The sequence below is a fragment of the Saccoglossus kowalevskii genome, chromosome 21 (assembly GCF_978046115.1).
Source record: "Saccoglossus kowalevskii chromosome 21, keSacKowa6.1, whole genome shotgun sequence".
Taxonomy (NCBI): domain Eukaryota; kingdom Metazoa; phylum Hemichordata; class Enteropneusta; family Harrimaniidae; genus Saccoglossus; species Saccoglossus kowalevskii.
This window is the reverse complement of record NC_140661.1, coordinates 6,904,138-6,926,251: the sequence shown is the minus strand read 5'-3', so window position 1 is coordinate 6,926,251 and position 22,114 is coordinate 6,904,138. Positions and strand designations below refer to the sequence as shown.

The window sequence follows — 22,114 nt, the reverse complement described above, 5'->3', positions numbered from 1 at the left end:
AAAACACCCATTACGGCAAATTACTTCCAGCTAAAATAAAGTATTTTACAGTATCTAGAGTGACACCAACAGATTTAATTTCTTTCTCCTAATCAAACATGTTGTACGCCAGAAATTCAAAATACAATTGTAGTCATATTGTCCATATGTTTATAAACAAGACTACCTAACTAAGTACATTTCTCCTTCCTTAATCACCTGTAAGTATCAAAACTGAGATAATCTAGGATGAAACTAAGAGATCATTAGTGTTTCGTAGTCGCTGATGCCTAATCAAGGCTGTAAAATGTGACTAGCATGAATGGATGAACTTCGTTTGAAAATCAGCTGTTATCACCATAAAAAGTGTTAAGCAACTCTTTCTTAAAAAAAATTTGTTACCAAAATACTGTGACGCAACACAATCACTTCCGTGTTGTGTTACTTCACTATCCAATGCTATAAAAAAAATTCTAAAATATGTTTGGCTGGCACCACCCAGCATTCTGATTAATTAAGCCGACCGGGCTGGACCTATAAGATCAATTGACGCAGTTTCAGTTCATACATGAAACAAACATGGTGGATATCATTTCACATTGAGTGGTTGCATGTAACTCAAAACATGTGCTTTACAAAGAAAATATTAACTGTTACTTGCATTTCATATCAAACCAATAAATTGATATTTTGTATATTACTGGTAGTATAATCACAACTAAGTAATAGTCAACATTTGTAACAACTCAATAACAAGTAAGTTATTCACCTGTGGTTTACACTACTGTGATCATTTGCTACTAAATCAATGTGTTCATAGCAATAAACAAGCAGCCTCTCGGCTGAGATAGCTCCGCTGTTAGCAATGCACATTTCGATTAAAGAACAGAAGATATCATTAGAAAATGAACAATATGCATAGTATCAATGCAATGGGACTTGCTGTTTTCAACAAGAATTCAAAAATATCATTTTTGACTATAAATGATTGTGGTTTTTAACAAGAAGAAAATATCACTTTTTACCAAAAATGAGAAAAATATTCATCAAAACTAGAGAATTGAAGATATCATCATGAAATGAAAAAATTTGAGAGTGGTCCACATGTAGTACCTATATATGTAATATCAAAGCAATTGGACTTGTGGTTTTTAACAAGAAGTCGAAAGTATCACTTTTTACCAAAAATGACAAAAATATTCACCAAATTTAGAGAATTAAAGATATCATTACAAAATGAACAAATCTGAGAGAGGTCCACATGTAGTACCTATATATGTAATATCAAAGCAATTGGACTTGTCGTTTTTAACAAGAAGTCGAAAATATCACTTTTTACCAAAAATGACAAAAATATTCACCAAAATTAGAAAATTAAAGATATCATTATGAAATGAACAAATTTGAGAGTGGTCCACATGTAGTACCTATATATGTAATATCAAAGCAATTGGACTTGCGGTTTCTAACAAGAAGTTGAAAATATCACTTTTTACCAAAAATGACAAAAATATTCACATTTAGAGAATTAAAGATATCATTACAAAATAAACAAATCTGAGAGAGGTCCACATGTAGTACCTATATATGTAATATCAAAGCAATTGGACTTGCAGTTTTTAACAAGAAGTTGAAAATATCACTTTTTACCAAAAATGACAAAAATATTCACCAAAATTAGAGAATTAAAGATATCATTACAAAATGAACAAATCTGAGAGAGATCCACATGTAGTACCTATATATGTAATATCAAAGCAATTGGACTTGCTGTTTTTAACAAGAAGTCAAAAATATCACTTTTTACCCAAAATGACAAAAATATTCACCAAAATTAGAAAATTAAAGATATCATTATGAAATGAACAAATTTGAGAGTGGTCCACATGTAGTACCTATATATGTAATATCAAAGCAATTGGACTTGCTGTTTTTAACAAGAAGTCAAAAATATCACTTTTTACCCAAAATGACAAAAATATTCACCAAAATTAGAGAATTGAAGATATGATCATGAAATGAACAAATCTGAGAGAGGTCTACCCAAGGTACATATACACCAAGTATCAAAGCATTCAGACTTGTAGTTTTCAAGAAGAAGTCAAAAATGTAAAACATTGACACAGACGACGGACACCGGACGACGACGGACAATCACTCATATGATAAGCTCCGCTCGACAAAGTCGACAGCGGAGCTAAAAAAACACTAAAAGATCACCCTGAGCAATGTTTTGGAGACACCACTCTTCCATATACTGGTATATGACCTTTGCTCCAAAACATTGCCCTGGATGGGGTATCTATCAAATATGGTACATTGTTTGTCTACCAGAGTCAGTATATGTTTACTTAGATTTAACAGTTAACTATTTACCATCTTTTGTTTCAGTGTTATTTATTTACTTGCTTTACTTTGTAATATGAGAGCAGCTTCTACAAGTTGTTCAATATTAATACCATGAAACGTGTTATTTTAGCTAGCATGTTATTTAAGCTTATCTGAAATTTTGCTAATTCAATTTTATGCAAACCCAATTTTCCAAAGTTTTATGTTGTAAAAGATGACTAAAATAAAAGGATTACAGGGTACCAGGTAAGTAAATACTGTAGATTAAACACTGGGTTTGAATCTCAATTATAAGTTGAATTCATGTGTATCTCACAATTAATACATGTGACTTGATAATACATCTATTGTTGAATAAGAAAATTCTGCGACTTTAAAACCAAGTAAATATTGTAAAACATGTCTTTTTAGCTAGAATTTTATTTTAGCTAAGGCCAGACTTTTTTTATTCCTGTTTCTCGAGTTTTTATAAGGCGATTTTTTTGAGGAGAGCAATAAAAAAATAAAATTAATTCTTTTTTTCCCATTAGATTTGTGTGATTCTCAAAGAATTGTAAGTGAGATCATTGTGAGAAGAAATGAAATAAATTTTTATTTCATGTATTTCATCTGCGCGAGACTTCGCTACTTTGATCATGATACTCCCACGAAAATGCAACTTGGATTTGTTATGCGGCGGGCGAAAGAAAAATAAAGGCAGGCGCGAGAAATTGCGCTGAAATCAAATTTTATTTTTATTTCATTTTCGGCTCCTGTTCATTCGGCGGGTTCGCGAAACAAGGAATAATAAAAGTCTGGCCTAATCTAGCTAATCAGTATTTTTGCTAATTCAAGATGTCGCTAATTTAAAAGAAAGTATATTCTCACAATAAGATAGTGGATACTTTATCTAAATTAATTTGTGCATTGAATCAAATTTACTAAAATTGCATGCAGTTATTTCAATGTGTTTTAGAATACATTGTCTGCTGAAGGCCTTCACTAATAGCAGATGTGAATGGCACACTGTATCTCAGCATCAGCAGGCAATCCATTATCAAACGCTATATGTGTGGGATTTTAATTTTCACATTATCAAAAATTACTCCAGAATATGACAGACCAAATATAATTAAAGAAACCTTAATATTCAAATCTTGATTACTGGTAATTTCATTTTATGCATTAGTATTGGATTACATTTAAGTTAAAAAATTAAATGTTCTTATCAGTACATGTATGTACATGGCTACATTGTACCAACATGTAACTGACATCACAATCAGTGTTATTGTGTAATTGTCATAGTTACAAAATACCTAAGTCTCTCACTGATTTATACAATCAAGGGCACTAAGAGTAGACAGTTTTACTGCAAAATTTTTAATTATTCCCCAAGCTTTATTTTTGGTTCATTAATATATGCAGATACGTAAAAGTGCAAAATTATTTAAACTTGGTGAATATGTCAAATATTGTGAATATCTCAATTTTACCCAGTAAATATTTTTTATTTTCGAAATTAATAGTTTACAAAAAAATATATATATTAATAAATCTCAAATGACAGTTCAAAGTTAGTGCTGTTACAGCATACATTGTCATTAGGTTTTTAAAAAAATGTTTCTGGCATTAAAACATTAAAAAAATAGTGCAATGAATTTTTTCTTACAATTTTTGGCAGTTGTGAGTGGTTATTGTATTTTTTGAGCTGACAAATATTTATCCAAAATACTATAAACCAGATACATGTAGTTTAGAGTAATCTGAAGTATTGTACAGCCAGCAGTCAGTAATAAATATTCTACTACGGTAAATTAGATAATATGTCAATTTCATAACATATTAATCTTGAAAGTGACATTTCATATTTTTATGTAGTAGATTGAGTAAAAAATTTAGAAAAAAAAGAGAAATACAATGTGTATATATATATATATATATATATATATATAAATATTTTTAACATTTAGATAAGGACTTCCTGTACACAAAAGCTATCAAATTACAAATATGTACTTTCATTAGAAAAAGTTCACTATGAATTGTATATCCTATTCTGGGTTTCCACTAAGGGAGAAGTTTTAGCTGTTTTGGCTAAGGTTACTTGTTGTTCTACATAGCCTGTTATTATTTAAGTGAGAAAATACAGCATTATAAAAAAGAACAATATTTTTTAGCTATGTTTCTATAATTTTTTTATGTTTAATTTACCTTTCTGTGGGTGATGAAATGTTTTTAATTAATGACCATTTTCTGTTTGAAATGTCTCATACCATTAATGATGAAAATTACACAAATTTAAAATGAATTTGCTCTCGGTGACTGGTGAAGGAGAAGCACAATAATTATCAGCAAGTGTTCTCCCTAGAAACTTAAACCACTGTAGCAGTACAATCTGGTTACAAAATTGCATAAAATTTGCATGTCATTTGCATATTCATATCAAACAGTAATTGTGATAATTAATATACTGATTAAAACATTCAATTACACAATGCACATAATTATTTTATCACAAAACACTCAAACTAATGTGTCAACAGTAATAGTGTAATGGCATGTTATTTCACCTAATAATGTGATGACTTAATCTGTGAATTTGAGTGAATTGGTTAAATTAAAATTAGACTTAATGAACACTGTCAAAATTTTGAAAATGTTACGAAGGTGTTCAAATGTCTTCCTTATTTGGACGATGTGCGTCACATTCTAACACTCAGATGCACTTAGCGTGTTAAGGTAATAGAATCCTGTCACTGTATGCAATCATTGTACAATGTAAAACGTTTTTCATTTCCATTTCGGGCTAGCATCTCATTAAATTATCACAAAAAAAAGTTTTATACATAATAATAAGGCTATCATGAGAATACTGCGAAGTATGCATGCAGGCAGTACAGGAATGCATTGACTTCCGCTAAATTACACAAATTGCGATATCTGTAATTTTGAGTACTCAATCATTTTGTCTATTTTGTGTAAACTTTGATTTCATGAAATACAAATGCTACCAGGTAGTACCTATCTAGTTTTTCAATAAACTCCAGTAAAATTTGATTACAATAAAGCTAAAATTGCACACCCATGATCACAGTCTCTCCTCCATCTACATGACCTAACATCAATACAAGTTATGTTCCAGTCATCCACTGTTTATTCTGTGAAATTGGAAATATAGTAACTTTAAATGCTGATTCCTGGTATGAGTTACTAGAATTTTGGAATAATAAAACATCACAGAAACTCAAGTTGATTTTAAATAATAATATGCTAAATGAACAAAGTATTATATATTATTCTATATAACATTCAATAACCCATCTTTTTATGGTAAATCAGGTGTTTCGTTATGGCATGCCACAAGCCCAAATTGACCGTCTACTCTCTGACCCCCCCCCCTCGGCGACCACCCCCACACCCTCCCCCCACCCCCACCCCGCCTACGCTGGTCTCGATGCAGCGGGTCGCACTGCCGAGAGCCTTTTTATTTATTTTTTGGGTCGGTTGTTCCAGGATAATGGCCTGCTATTAAATGCATTTGTGAAACCCCTGGTAAATTGTGTAATCACATGCATGCTAATCTAACATAATGATACAGCAGCATAAGAAAAAAACAGATGTGAACATGTTGCACTGATGTAGAGACTTTGAACCTATTTGGGTATCAGCACAGGTGTTACTAAAAATTATGTAATACTTACACTTTTGTAACCATTGCCAATCCCTCCGGGGAATGTGTAAGTGTTAATAAAATTATTATTATTATTATTATTACACCAGTGTCTTGAGTAAAAACAGATGTAAACATAATATGAGGTGTAAATACTGTAACTTGGCGAGCCTTCAGAACATTTATATATCGAACCAGGAAACACGTTAAACAAAAACCAAATGAAAACATTGCCTTAACCACAGTCCCTCTATCATAGAGGGATTGTGATAGAGGGACTGTGCCTCAACACAATTGTGACAGTTACAGGAGTTCAAGGGTCCATAGATACAGATAACATAAATCTAAACAAAAAAATATCTAGTTATGTAATTCTATTGTCCTTGACAATATTACATGTTGTAACATATGACGTTATGATTACTGCGATATTACTTTTATGTTAATTAATGCACGTAATAACAGATTTACCAGTTACGTAATAATCATAATCTACCCACCATGTTGGAATTGCGTGCAAAGCCATTGTTGAGCTCGTTGAACAAACTAGAAAGACCAGAAAGTTCTGACTCTGGGATCAAGGCAGCAGGCAGTCCTTTGGGAGGAGGCTTTGGTTTCTCTTTTTTGAACGGAGCGTCTCCAAACGCGATATTCTTTCGAGGCGCCATTCCAGGCAGATTCGGGGGGAGTGTACGCGTACCCCCAGACATGGTTGACTTGACAACGCTTTACGAAAGACAGCAATAATCTTTACAGTTTACCAAAATGAACGAGGAAGTGAATTTCCCGTGCAATGGCGTTTTAGTTTGTATTGAAGTCATATGCAAATTAACACCAGTGAGTGGTGATAACGAGAGCTATTTGCATACATTGTGTTTCAACGTCAATCAAAAAAGTTACTCACATTTTGCCCGGCTTTCTGAAAATAATTTTCTGAGAAAGGGATGTTTAAATTCTTCTGATTTGCCACAAATATTTTGTATCTGGTCAGCAAAAAGTTCCCTGAAAGTTTTCAGGCGTTGTTCAATAGTGTGGAAGAATTCTGTCTTTCAACCCGGCCTACTTCCGCTTCCGTATTTGAGCAATACGTCATCAATACCGTACAGCCATTGCTATGACGTTTCCTACATTCACCTGCAGGTAAGTTTGTGATCTCTCGTGCATGTAACTGGAAATATTTTTATTATTATTCTGTAAACTCTGTTGTATTGGGGTTTTCATTTTGATGAGCTATTTGAAGGATGGGAATTGAAGCAGCTCACACGGTATCTCAGTCACAGTGTTTTTCTACTCTTAGCTGTGATTATTATGACGATGCTAGCGTGCCGTTGCTGGTTTTCTTTGCATTGTTTTGTGTTCAGTAGTATTTGACTGTTTTTGTGTGGGGCAGTTCACAAGGTGCCACACCCCCTAAATATACGGTACTTTCAGACGTGTGATTTCTAACAGTGAACCAAGGGCAAGCACCGAATAAAATTATTGTTTTCATTAGCAGATTCATGGCATCGTACATTCTCAGTTCGACCAGGAACGTACTAACTCGAACCACCGTCCCTCAATGCTCGAACACTGCGTATAAGGATAATTTTCGGCAAAATGTAGTACTCCTAACAAAACCAAACGTCGGTAAATAAATAATTAACTGGAATAAATAATTGTAATAATGTTATTAATATGCCATAATGAAAATTAACAATTCATTTTTGATATGAATATACTTCTTGTCACAGCAAAGGCATTCCCTCGTCTTTGTAAATATTTATAAATTTTAATCAAACCAGGTAATCAACGAGCATAGTGCGGTCATGTCCCGATGTTATTGAATCGGCCGATACAAATTTATCATTTTATATTATATATCATGTTTACGTTTTTTCAGAAACCAACTGAATGTGAATGGTTTACACAAAAACAGTACATGTACATCCTTTGTCATGGAAAATTCAAATCTGTCAAGAATACCAGAAAAAAGATATTCAGACTTTGATGATCAAGAGAAGGAAAAATCACACAAGTGTATGAAATTTGACCAAAATGAAAGAAATAGAAATCAAAATAACGCCAGTATGTATGACATGACAAAGTGTACAGAGACCCAGGAAGGTGGAGAATTGGTGAAGAGCGGAAATCTTAACCTTCAGAAACAAATTCCCAGCTCCAGTGGATCAGTAATTTCATGTATGTGTGGAAAAGCACCAAAAACTACATGCAATTTACATGCTGAAGACAGACAAAGCGATCGATATGTTCAGTATACAGAGCTCGAGAAGCTCCATGTGGATGTTGGAGGGTTGAACAATTGTGGAAATAAGAATACGATTCAACGTAAAAATAAAACGTTCCATATTAATGATCTGCCACGATTTTTATTTCTGCACATGCTTACTAATTTCACTGTTCCACAGTTACTGAATTGTGTCAGCCTGGTATGCAAATACTGGTATGAATTGTGTTATGACTCATCACTGTGGAGAGTAATTAATCTGGAAGATTACAAAATGTTACCAGATAAAGCCTTGTTAAAGTTGACTAATATCAGTGACAATGTGATTTACTTGAATGTTAGTGACTGTAGGAAGGTAACAGACAATGGTGTAGTTGCCATGGCGAGGCAATGTCCAAATCTACAAGAACTTGTAGCGATAAGGTAATTTAACAAATTATTATTATTTTTATTAGAGTGTTGGTCCTAAACGTTTTAAGGTAGAGATGCAGGTTCGTGGGCACTTGGGAGTGAAATTCCTTTTTTTTGCTTTTTATTATTCAAAAAGTCTTGGCTATAGACTGTTGAAATTTTGTAGAATTGTGAATAGTGGAACATACTCAAAAAACGATTTTAAATATAGATAACAGGTGCAAACATTATCTCTTTTGAATGCTTAGTATGATTTAGCAAGGCTGTACATAAATAATAAAAAAGAAACATGGTGAAAAAAAGAAATGACGGGATCTCCATATTATGCACTGTATTTAACTTTTTACAAAACGATAATACATTTAAATTTGAAACTGTAACAGCCATTTTAATTATGAGCATTAGCAAACTTCTTACTGAGTGAATTGTTATGCAAATTAGCAATTATCTCAGCTTCTTTTCAGTCCACATTCCAGAACTTTAAAAAAAATAGCTCCTAGACGCTTTGACCTTTTGTTTTGACATTTTCACAAATGATTGACAATGTGTTTATCTTCAAAACGCTGTCAGGGCATTGTTTTTAGTTGAATAGTGTTACAACAATCGTACAGACAACTAGCCTGGGTCTTAATTTATGCATAAACTTGAAGTAGTGAAATTTGAGCTGCTGCCCTACAAAATTGACTGGTAGACAGTTTTCAAGACGGCGCTTTCTTCATAGTAAACAGATGTACCATTAAACCAATTTTGACAGGAAACAGAAGCATGGTTTAGAAGCTAATTTTTTTTAAATCACTTTTGACCAAAAAAGCACATTTTTGTGCATATTTCAAATTACAGTGTCCATAAAAATAAAATACTAACAACACTTTAAAATTCATACAATAAGCTTTCTGAAAATATATAGTTTTGTGGACAAGAGAGGTCATCTTAGTTTCCTAATTAACTAATTAAAATACCTGTCAGGTAAACTGCATCTCTACCTTAAATACTGGAAGACGTTCAATTTCTAGATTCTTTTTTTTTTGCAAGTTGTTAATTTTTACCACCATAAAATTGTGTGATCTTCTCACAAAATTCATGAAAACTTGTCTCCCAACAAATTAAAGCGTTTTACAGTACCTGGTAAATCATATCGATGAAAAGGACCATAATACTGTAAAGGGTGTAATTATTCACTGGGTTTTAATTTTGCTTATTTCGCTGACTGGAAAATGTGCTAAATTAAAACCCAGTGAATATGTAAATTTGAGCATAGAACACATTATCTAAATGATAAAACCGTGAATTTAAAACCCACTGAATATGCCAGAAATGCAGCTAAATTCAGTGAAATTCAAACCCAGTGAAAATTAGTCATTTTACAGTATTCTCTTTGGAAAGTCACCTTTATGACAGACTTGCATATAGGTAAGAGTTTTAATGCACTGTCCCCTGTTGACTTCCTGTTTTCTCATTGATTTTTGTGCTTCTATGCAGGCTTTCAGCAGGCAGTATGTTAAGCAATATTTTTGCGTATTCTCCGTGAAGATTGTTGAAAACAATTTCCCTTTTGTATTTAAATGCACCTTGTTGTTATTCAAAGAGATTCTTAAGATGAACCACAAGGTTTCATCATGCCAAATTTTCATATAGGGATTTCTATATAGCATTCTTTCAGATGCGTAATGTGACATCAGCCAACCCCTGCTGTACAAGACGAAAACACTTTGGACTTGTTATGTACTCATAAGTTTCTTTCTCATACAAGATTCAGTTGTTTTTTGACTGTGACAGGTCTTTAATACAGTATAATGCACATTGTCAGATATATCATATATTTGTCCAAAACTAAAGTTAAACTTATATTTTCAACTTTTAAATTTACGTTTATTTTTAAATTTCAGTCCTGTTCAATATACTTTTCATCAACTTGCTTGACCAGTCTAATAATTGTGTTACATACGCAACAAACAAAACTGTTTGTGGTTGTTATTGTGTTTTTCTGTACACAGATGTACTCAGCTGACTGTTTTGTCATATAGTGCTATTGGAGAATATTGTCATAAATTACACTGTATTAATGTATCTGGGAACAAAACATTCAGCAATGAATGCTTGAAAAAGGTAGGAAATTATGCACTTTCTGATTGTGTTGACTTATTTTTTTTTTTTTTTCCCAAAACTCCTTTTAACTTGGGTTAAAGGGTTTGTAACTTCCAATCACAAAAGAAATTTCCTCGTTAAAGCTTTTTAATGTCTCAGTTTGTAATTGTTGGTAACAGTCAAAGACGCCATCTTTGTTGATATGAGACAGATATCTTCTGCATACATGGTATGACGACCACTGCCCTGTAAGGGTAGAAAGGATTAATGTTTAACTTCCCAAGCTTTCAGAGTAGAAATAAATGACTTGCCAATTGCAGAGTTCCCTTCAAGTCAATTTCATTAGTGAATGAATCTCAGCCTCCCAATTTCCGGTTGACCTTTTGGTATTCAACCAATAGGTACTAGGATTTAGACTGGGAATCATAGATCCGGTGCAACTAATACTCTATTACTACTGATTAATTCCTGGTACTATAAGATTGTAAAAACAATTCTAATTGGACTACCAGTCCTGTGAACACATTAAGTATTCACTGGTTTTTAATTTGACTTTTTCACTGACATTTGATTTACCAGAAATTACCAATATAATTAATAAACATTTTCCAGTGAAACAATTTAATTTCACTGGAAAATCTGTGAATTTAGAAATATGATCAAATATTCAAAACTGAAATTAATTACCTGTGACAATTAATTTACAGTAAATCTGTTTTTTGTTTCCTTCAGATTGCCATGGGTTGTCCTGATTTGACAGAGATCAGATTAAATAGTTGTATTAATGTTGACGATGATGGTATAGAAACATTGGCACATTTTTGTCGCAAACTGAAAGTTGTTCAGTTACTAGAAAACAGAAAGGTAAGTTACTCTGATCTCCTTGATGATGTTTTTTTTTGTTTTTTTCACTGTCTGTTCATTTCATACATTTTCGTCTGGGACATCAGGGTGTCATACAATGAATATTAACTAAACAAAAGAAATGTTAGTAATGATATTCTCACTAATAAATTGAAGTACCTATTCATATTTCACCTTGAAAGTGTGTATACCAATCATGCATACTGCCCTCTAGTGGTGGAACTATTACTTTAATACTGCCAATAAATTCTGTAAACATGTAATTTACCTCTTCAAGTGACACTCTAGTTGTAAAACTTGCTATCGATAATTTTCAGTTATTATGCATGAATGAGTAGCCGCACCAATCATGTCCAAGCCTTGACTCATTTCTGCAGTTGATGGCGTGCTTGAGGAATCCTGAATCAGTCTAAATCTGTAGGATTTCACATTGTTTAATATTTTATTAATCGCTTATCTGGTGCAGCCCCAAAACGGGGATTAAAGGATTGTAAAATGTCCATTGGATTGAGTGGGTGTGTAGATCAGTGGGCTAGTGGATAATTGTACAATGTATTCTCTATTGTGATAGATATGCTACATTAATCTGTGATTTGGATTGGGTACATTGATGACGCAAATGAATGCCAGATTTGATAATTTTTGCAAAGGGTGCCCTTTCTTGACATCGAATAAAAATAAATCTACGAGTGAAAAATTACATGAATATAGGTAACAGAATACATTTGACATGCATTGTACATTATTTGTATACAAAACTTGAACTAAGATTTCCTTGTTTACTAGATTTGGATTCTCAGTACTCATAATAACTAATTTCCACGAATACTATTTTATTTTATGGCCAAATAGTTTTTGTCATTGTTCTAATAATAATCATGAAGACTGTTCTGTGAGGAAGGTAATGCTGAGTCATTTGGACAGAGAGCAATGTCTTGAAATACATACTGGATACTGTTTGTAATTCTTTCGGATTGTCATTTTTTCTGTGATGATTGCTTTCTATGTGTAGCATTGATTCTGGGTCACTATGGAATTTGTTTGGTGATTTGTATTTGGTTTGAATATTTTTGTCCTTTTCCAATGCATCATGCCAAAGAGCCTTGTTACATACATTGTACTGCATACAAAAAGTATTGTATGCATTGATGTACATGTCTGTTACTGTACTTTACAAATCAAGTATTGATATTTTTTGTGATAGGTCACTGATGCTTGTTTACCTTCACTGACCACAAAGTGTAAACTATTAGAAATACTGTGTCTGCATGCTTGCAGTGTTACCAGCAAAGGTGTTATGGAAGTGGCAAAAGTAAGTGCAATAGTTTACACACACACACACACACACACCCAAATTTCAAGTGAACATTTCTGACAATGCCTTGGACTGATTTAAATCTGGTTTCTGAAGGTCTTCAAAACATTGAGGTGGAGAATGCTTGGCCTTTGTGACCACTGAATTTGGGCCACCAGATATTTCTTTTTGCATAACATTTTTTTTTGAAAGACATTTGACCTTATTTTTTTTGTTTTTATTTTTCAGTGTAACAATTTAACAAATCTTGATATCAGTGCTCTTTCTAATGTAAATACAAAGACAATTAAATTTGTGGTACAGCAATGTAAACAGCTGACGACATTGAATATGTGCTTGACTAAGCAAGTTGATGATGAATGCATTAACTCAATTGTGAAATCTGCTAAGAAGCTCAGAGAACTGTTCTTGGTATCCTGCTCTGTTACAGATGAAGGTGAGATTATTGATTGTCTCTTTTGGCTGTTTATTTATTTATGCAGATAAACAACAGTTTCCATCTTCTGAATGACACAAAATTCTGTAAATTGTGTCATCGTCAGTGAAAAACTACGAAAGAGTAAAACTTCAATCTTGAGATCATTAGTACAAGAGAATTAGTGTCACCGTACTCATCATAAGCCCAGGAGCCTCAACATGCAAAATCGGGGAAAGTAAGGGGTGGACCACTTCAGAAAAATTGATTTTTTTTATTTAACTTGGTAACCATCTTACCACCCACGAAAAATTATCCAAAAAACAATAGATTTTAGGCGACTAATCCGGCCAGCATGTTGAAAGTGTTACGAACGTGTTCTAAACGTGTGCAATGGAATCCTGTCACTGAACGCAAATAATCTTACAATGTGAAACGTTCTTCGTTGCTATTTTGGCCTGTTATCTCTTAATAAATAATTACTACTAATATTATCACAAGAATATTGCAAAGTATGCACCCAGGCAGTCAAGTAACCCATCAACCTCCACTGTGCATTGGCAGATATGATCACCATACTTGCGCATATTTCATGGTATTCTCATAATAACCTCATATGGTAAATAAAAGACAGTGCCAAAGGATTTTTTTATTTTTTTTGAGTAGATACATTCACTGAGTTTGTTTTATTTGACAGCATTGATCAGTATTGGAAAGCATAGTCACAGTATCACCCATGTAGATGTTGGTTGGTGTCATGGAATCACAGATAGAGGAGTGAGAGAAATCTCATCAACGTGTACACAACTTAAGTATCTAGGACTGACACGTTGTGATCAAGTACAGCACAGCACAGTAGAAAACTTGGTTAAGCAATCACCTCATATACACTATAGTACATTCTTGCTGGATAGTAAGAGATTGCTTGATGAGGCAAAGAAAAAAGGATTCGTATTCAATTCAGGAAACGAGGACAGCCAGTGATTCCCTGTGTTCAGTTGAATCTTGTTTAAAGATGTTATTTGAATTTTTCCAGAACTATGAGGATGATTGGACCATGTGACATGATTACTAACAAAGGACCTGAGATTGTTTCTTTGTCTTCTGTGGTGAGATTGATTACCGGCAATCCAGAATTGTAAAATGCATGAGAATGTCTCTGCAAGTCAAAAAAATGGGACTGTTTTGTTTACACAGTATTCATGCTATAATCCAAGCTTGCATATTATCAGAATTATCCAGTTTGATCAGAAACTTATTCAAAGTCAAACATGTGTATAGTGACCATTCAAATGTCTTTATAGACAGGTGGTCTTTATATAGAGATGGTCACTATACACAGGTTTGACTATATTTAAATAGCTCCATTTACTAGTGGTTGATTATTCAAGTATGCTAGAAATATCTTCATTGAAGCATTCTCCAAAACTAGATTATTAGGATTAATTTAAGCTGGATTAAATTGTGTTCAAGTATTGGGGCAACCAATTTGCAAACTCGCTAGCGAATTGGCTAACTGCTTGGGTTTTGACTTAACAGTTGGCTTTCGAATCTCGCTGGTGCCGACTTGTGATAGCACCCACTCTGGACGAGTCTATATTGCATTAGGGGACATAAAATGCTTTTACTCAGCCTGGTATTAAAGGGCGGCAGTCGTCGTGCCGCGTCCTGTTCCATATTGGACTCGTAGCGATGTATACAACGCGTGTAAAATACATTGTTTATTTACATGAAATTCAAACGCGCGACGACTACCGCACTTTAGGATTAACATTAAGCCAACGGCTATTACAATTTGACTTCGTGTATCGTTTTTTCGTGGACAACCCCTTGTATACGAACACCTCATTATCAGAACCTAGTACACTGGTATATTTGAAAACAAAATCGCCATCCAACTGCTAGATCATCGCTGATTAGCTCCTGAAGTATGACAACTGTCCCCTACTGTTAAATAGATTGATCCTGAGTGGGCGTGACCACAAGAAGGCGCCAGTTAGATTTGACAACCATTCAGTCAAAACCAAAGCAGTTAGCCAATTCGCTAGTGAGTTTGCAAATTGGCTGCCCAAATACTTTTGAGACTTGCTGTTATCCCAAAGAAGTATCAAAGGCAATTGCATCGATCTCCAAGAGTTCACCATGGTCGCCTTTGAAAATACAGATTTCCTCCATATTATTTCACTAGGCTAAAGCAATTTAATCAAATTTGGTCTTAAAATTGGTTATTTTGTCTACTCCCATTTGGGAAGGAAGCACTGTTTTTTTGTCTTGGACCCCTTTTGAATACTATAAAGTACATTATTTTCATTCAACTATAAATAAATTAATACAAAACGGCATAAATTAAATGCAGCTAAAATGGTATTTTACAGTATGTGATGCATTTATTAAAAAAACAACTGTTCAATAATTTGAAGTTATTTTGAGGATATCACAAGTTTGACTCGTACGGTAGTCTGTGTTTAATATGTGCTGTATTTGCTGCATTTAGAGGCATGGATCAGTTATAAATGTTTGTGTGAATACTTCATGCTATTTACACTGAAAGAATGATTCAGTGAAAATCCAGCTAATATACCTTTATTCTATGGTGAAAATGAATTCCATACACCCAAAAAGTCTTTTCAGTGAAAATTAATCCCAGCTTAAATAATTTAAGTATTTTACAGTAACCTACCACCTATCCATTTGATGCTAACGTTATGCGAGTGTACGTGTTTCTAATGAAGCAAATATGGTACTATGGGCTGCCTCACAATATTCTTAAAATATATATTGTTGCTCTTTTCCAAAAGAAGTGTATTTATAGTTAGATTTAAAAGCACTGCCGTTGTGTGACATTGTCTTATGAGACTTATTTGTGTTAAAAAAGATGTAAATTTTATATTTAAAGTATACTTGTTGTATTTATGTCATTAAAGTTATCTTATTAACTGAATTGACATGTGATTTCTTTTGGAAGATTATCCTTGATGTTCTAGATGGGTGATCAAGACAAGTCTTGGTGAGATTCTGAGCATGCTCAAACACAATTTTACAGACGTTTCAAATTTTCTTCAGAAAAAATTAAACATTCCTTAAGATTAGGAAACTTTTCTTTTTGAAAATCGAATATAAGGTAAGGACATCTAAAATCAAAGGATGGTATTCTCAGAATAGCGCAAGTTGTTAAAGAAACAAGGTTACAATTTCACAATTTGTTAAGCAAAACTAATCATTTACATTTGTATACCAATTTTGTGAACCACTTTTTGCAGATATCTCTCAGACTTCTCATCTTATACATCTTCTGGGTGTGCTATAACAGGTGGTTCTTTATAAGTGATGTGATAATAGATAATGACGGCAATAACAATACTGAATAAAATAAAAAAAGATGATACTGTAACCCCGATAATGAGGCCTCTGTTTCTTTTATTATTCTTCCTCGCTAAAGTGGCAACCCAATCTGCAAATATAAAGTAATGACATTGAAATTTAGGATGTAGAGGAACATTTTTCTAATTTTCTTGATAAAGATATATATTGTAAACTTTTTCTGAGCCCTGGGAAAGAGTTAACCAGACATTTTGTGACATTGAAATGGATTGTTTTCAAATGACAAATAATTTTTTTTTCATTTAAAATCAAAAACCTTTTTCTGTTTATTCATTAGGCAAAAAATTTCATTTTGTGTGAAATATATGGAAAGACTCATCCCCTTTAAAGAGACAATGTGAATAACTGGAGGTTTTTTGAGTAATTATAAATAATTGTTTCCAAAACTGTTTAAGATGTTAGTTCAATGAAATACTGAAAACTCTTTTTAAAACTTGTAGTTTTTCAGTTTTTCAATGAATACCGCAAAAACAATATTTTTTCTTACAATAAACCTTACCCTAATATCTTTATCATTACAGAATATCAAACAATAGTACTTAAAGTTGTCTACATTGCCTCGTTTAAATATTTTCAACTAAACTCATGAACGAAAAAAGTTAATATAAACATTTGGGTTTTCATTTCAACAAATTTCACTGAAAAACTATGAGTTTAATGAATGCACTGACCAGCACACTGTCTCCTCTGTTCAACTGGGAATGCATCAAGCATTTTACAGGATTCACAAGTCGATGTGTGTCTAACACCATGATCCAAGTTGACAGTCCGCTTCCTTTTCACAGAGGCCTTCACCAGTTTTCCCAGATTTAACTCTAGGGGGCGCACTTTGAGAAAGCAAGTCTGTTACGGGAAATGATATACAAATCATAATTAGAATGGACATTATTTTTCTCAAAACCAATATATATCTTGCATGTAGCTAGAGATGAACCATTTAACATTCGGGTAGCTGGTATGTTTCTCCTCCATTGAAAAAATCTCAGTAAAACTCTAAGAGGTCAGAGGGACTGTGATTAGATTAAAGGCCGGTGGTCGTCGCGCCGCGCATGTGCGACATTTGTGTTGATAAACAATGATTTTCTCACAATCAAATGCGCTCTTCAAATGGAAATTACAAGTATGAGGTTTGACCTGGGTGAGACTTGCACTGATTACCGCCGGTGACTCCTTCGATACTTTCCAATCAACTAAAAATTACCTAATTAATGCTTAGAAACGTCCCAGTTTATACTCTTTGATCTGTGCAACAGTCAAAATGGTCATCTTTGTTTGTATGAGACCCATATATCTCGCACATGCGTGGCGCGACGACTACCACCCTTTAAGATATGGGCGTAGAATTGAATTCAATGCTCGATGATTTAAATGATACTGATTATCGCGATGGCTCCTTCGACACCTTCGATCAAATCACCTAAACAGCCAAAGTCGCCATCTTTGTTTATATGAGACCCATATATCTCGCGCATGCGTGGAGCGACAACTACCGCCTTTTAAGTGACAATAAATTGTCTTACTTTTGCTACCAGTGGCTAGAGGTAATTTTAAACAATGAATTCTTATGCAAAAATGTTCACCTTAAAGCATGTGATCACCCATAGAAATAGAAATTAGACACCAGGAGAATGATAGAATTTAGAAAGTGAGCATTTAAGTTTTCTGGCAAATTAATGATATTTCATATCTCTCTATTTACAAAGTTGACAAACCCTGTTTTAAATTGGATATAAAAGACAATGCAGTATTAGCCGATGTGGCTAAAACAAATTTATCCTTTGCGGAAACCCAGTTAAACATATGCTAAAAAGATTATAGTATATAGCAATGTGAGACAGGCTTATATAATATATCAGGAAACAACACAGTACGTTGTGGTATTTATTGATGTACATAAGAATTCTAAGAGTTTTTTTTATATTTATCCACGCACGCAAAATATTTCTGATTTTTAAGACTGTTCTCGGTACTTGTTATCTAAAGTGTTCTGGTCATCTTGACATAGTGATAGTTATTGCGCCCTCGTAAGTTGCGTTTGGCTGGTTACTGACTCAAGTGTCATGGCGCACCAAGCCAACCGCAAAGGTCACCGGGAACCAGCGAAAGTTTGCGTCCGAGTGAATCTGTCGACGAGGGCGCGATGACTGTCACCGACAATCTCAGGCTATGGTCATCGTTGTAAAAACAAACATTGTATTTTATACGATTTGAATATGTTACCATGTTTCCAATATTATCAGACAAGATGTAGCATAACGACCACGTTCAAACCTTTCAAGTTGAACACCAACATTGGTCAGTGCAACGTTTTGCATATTTTTATTGATGTTTCTATTTTTTTTTGACAAAATATACGTTATTTCTACCGATGCTGATCTGATTTTTTGAGGTTTTTTGATGAAAAATTATGTGACATACGTTGATTGTGGTGACATACGTTGATATGGTGCATTGGTTAAAGGGTGGTGGTCGTCGCGCCGCGTCCTGTTCGATATATGACTCAGAGCGACGTATACAACGCGTGTAAAATACATTGTTTATTTACATGAAATTCGAACACGCGCTGCGCGACGACCACCGCGCTTTAATACAACTATATTACCTACATTCACATTTGTATGGTACGTCATCTGTGTTGTTCCATGCAATGCAACTCACACAAGTGTGTAGCCAGCATACCGTTCCATCCGAACAGTCGCTATCTTCAATGCATCTGTAGTCACCATTGCTTTGGAGTACACCAGTCGTCGTGTTTACCGCCGTGTCTGCTATTTCTGTAGTTGATCCAGTCGTTGATAAGTGGGTCGTAACGGTTAAAATCATAATCCATATCTGCATCAACAACAAAAAACAATACTGAATGGACGTTTTAACTATGACATCGACGTGTTCAAATAATTGTGGACGACGATAAGGCCGACAAAGCTTATTAAATGGACCAAACGACAACAGCGCTGGCGTAAATCATTAACACGCATACACAATGACATCGCTAAAACCATGGAGGTTTTACCTCCAAACTGAAACGCACGCATACCTCAGACTAATCATACAAATATATTACTAGTCTGAGCGCACACCAACCCACGATCACACCCACACACATGGTCCCTGACTGAATTAGATATTCATTTCAACGAAAATCACAATGTTATCGTACTGACTAGATATGTTGTAATGCCCAGTGGTTTCGAAATAAGTGTAGTACCTTCCTAACTGCGAATTCACAGTTCATGAACACCATAGTGTATCCAAATAAGCGGAACGACATCATGATAAGAACAAAGTGACTTTATACCGGTACTTACTGCCTTTTTATCGTCTTTGAGAAATAGTTCTATTCTGAATAAGCCTGAAAAAATCCCTGGAATATCCCATGATTGGTGATTGGTGACGAGGATAGGACCGTATGAGACTCGGCTGAAGCTAGCAGACACTCCCAGCAGACAGTGGAAGCTAGCAGACACACTAGCAGCCACAGTCTATAAGGCATAATAATGCTTTGAATCAAAGTTTATCACATCTTTTTGCATCACGTAATCATAGTTTGACATCAATATATTAATATAAATGGCTAATATTCATTTAAACAGAGAAATTCTAACAAATGTACTCACTCCCCCTGAAAGTGTATCTCTATGTGAGTGTATATAAACACTATTCCCAATATTTTTTGGGAAATATTGAGTGTGCATCTTATCCACATATATGGTATGAAACATACATGTATTGACTACAATTTGTGATAGGTAACATTTAATAATTAGCAGACAATTTTAAAATATGGAAATCATAATTATGGTAGAACTGCTCTTTTTGCTAGCAGACACTAATTAAATCACAAATTACAGTTAAAATATTGAGTGTGCACCTTAACCACCTATGTGGTATGAAACATACATGTATGGACTACAATTTGTGATAGGTGACATTTAATAATTAGCAGACAATTTTAAAATATGGAAATCATAATTGTGGTGGAACTGCTCTTTTTGCTAGCAGACACTAATTAAGTCACTAATTACAGTAAAAATATTGAGTGTGCACCTTAACCACTTATGTTATATGAAACATACATGTATTGACTACCATTTGTGATAGGTGACATTTAATAATTAGCAGAAAATTTTAAAATATGGAAATCATAATTATGGTAGAACTGCCCTATCTATTTGCTAGCAGACACTAATTAAGTCACAAATTACAGTAAAAATATTGAGTGTGCACCTTAACCACCTATGTGGTATGAAACATACATGTATTGACTACAATTTGTGATAGGTGACATTTAATAATTAGCAGACAATTTTAAAATATGCAAATCATAATTGTGGTGGAACTGCCCTTTTTGCTAGCAGACACTAATTAAGTCACAAATTACAGTAAAAATATTGAGTGTGCACTTTAACCACTTATGTGGTATGAAACATACATGTATTGACTACAATTTGTGATAGGTGACATTTAATAATTAGCAGACAATTTTAAAATATGGAAATCATAATTGTGGTAGAACTGCCCTATCTATTTGCTAGCAGACACCAATTAAGTCACCAATTACAGTTAAAATATTGAGTGTGCACCTTAACCACTTATGTTATATGAAACATACATGTATTGACTACCATTTGTGATAGGTGACATTTAATAATTAGCAGACAATTTTAAAATATGGAAATCATAATTGTGGTAGAACTGCCCTATCTATTTGCTAGCAGACACTAATTAAGTCACTAATTACAGTAAAAATATTGAGTGTGCACCTTAACCACCTATGTGGTATGAAACATACATGTATTGACTACAATTTGTGACAGGTGACATTTAATAATTAGCAGACAATTTTAAAATATGGAAATCATAATTATGGTAGAACTGCTCTTTTTGCTAGCAGACACTAATTAAATCACAAATTACAGTTAAAATATTGAGTGTGCACCTTAACCACCTATGTGGTATGAAACATACATGTATGGACTACAATTTGTGATAGGTGACATTTAATAATTAGCAGACAATTTTAAAATATGGAAATCATAATTATGGTAGAACTGCCCTATCTATTTGCTAGCAGACACTAATTAAGTCACAAATTACAGTAAAAATATTGAGTGTGCACCTTAACCACTTATCTGGTATGAAACATACATGTATGGACTACAATTTGTGATAGGTGACATTTAATAATTAGCAGACAATTTTAAAATATGGAAATCATAATTGTGGTGGAACTGCCCTATCTATTTGCTAGCAGACACTAATTAAGTCACTAATTACAGTAAAAATATTGAGTGTGCACCTTAACCACCTATGTGGTATGGAACATACATGTATTGACAACAATTTGTGATAGGTGACATTTAATAATTAGCAGACAATTTTAAAATATGCAAATCATAATTGTGGTAGAACTGCCCTATCTATTTGCTAGCAGACACT

General features: G+C 33.7%; 3 protein-coding genes across 4 annotated transcripts in view; 1 reads left to right on the top strand and 2 right to left on the bottom strand.

The window, feature by feature from the left end:
• Positions 1–6,822, bottom strand: part of LOC102806410 (tyrosine-protein kinase Fer-like) — a 72,487-nt gene extending 65,665 nt beyond the window's left edge. For both annotated transcript variants that reach the window (XM_085494830.1, XM_085494831.1), the window contains exon 1: positions 6,481–6,822. In XM_085494830.1, coding sequence (XP_085350956.1) covers positions 6,481–6,690 — 210 coding nt within the window. In that variant the 5' untranslated portion in view covers positions 6,691–6,822. The remainder of the gene's footprint in view (positions 1–6,480) is intronic.
• Positions 6,823–7,029: 207 nt separating this feature from the next.
• Positions 7,030–16,694, top strand: LOC100369625 (F-box/LRR-repeat protein 17-like). The gene is made up of 7 exons (XM_002736302.4): positions 7,030–7,120; positions 7,860–8,627; positions 10,610–10,721; positions 11,433–11,564; positions 12,769–12,876; positions 13,108–13,315; positions 13,992–16,694. The coding sequence occupies exons 1-7, from the start codon at positions 7,095–7,097 to the stop codon at positions 14,276–14,278; spliced, it is 1,641 nt and encodes a 546-aa protein (XP_002736348.1). The 5' UTR covers positions 7,030–7,094; the 3' UTR covers positions 14,279–16,694.
• Positions 15,862–20,086, bottom strand: LOC144355210 (uncharacterized). Its single transcript, XM_085494832.1, has 4 exons — positions 19,984–20,086; positions 19,282–19,507; positions 17,347–17,518; positions 15,862–16,745 (listed from the first exon to the last, which is right to left on the bottom strand). The coding sequence occupies exons 2-4, from the start codon at positions 19,303–19,305 to the stop codon at positions 16,576–16,578; spliced, it is 366 nt and encodes a 121-aa protein (XP_085350958.1). The 5' UTR covers positions 19,306–19,507; positions 19,984–20,086; the 3' UTR covers positions 15,862–16,575.
• Between the last annotated feature and the right edge of the window lie 2,028 nt (positions 20,087–22,114).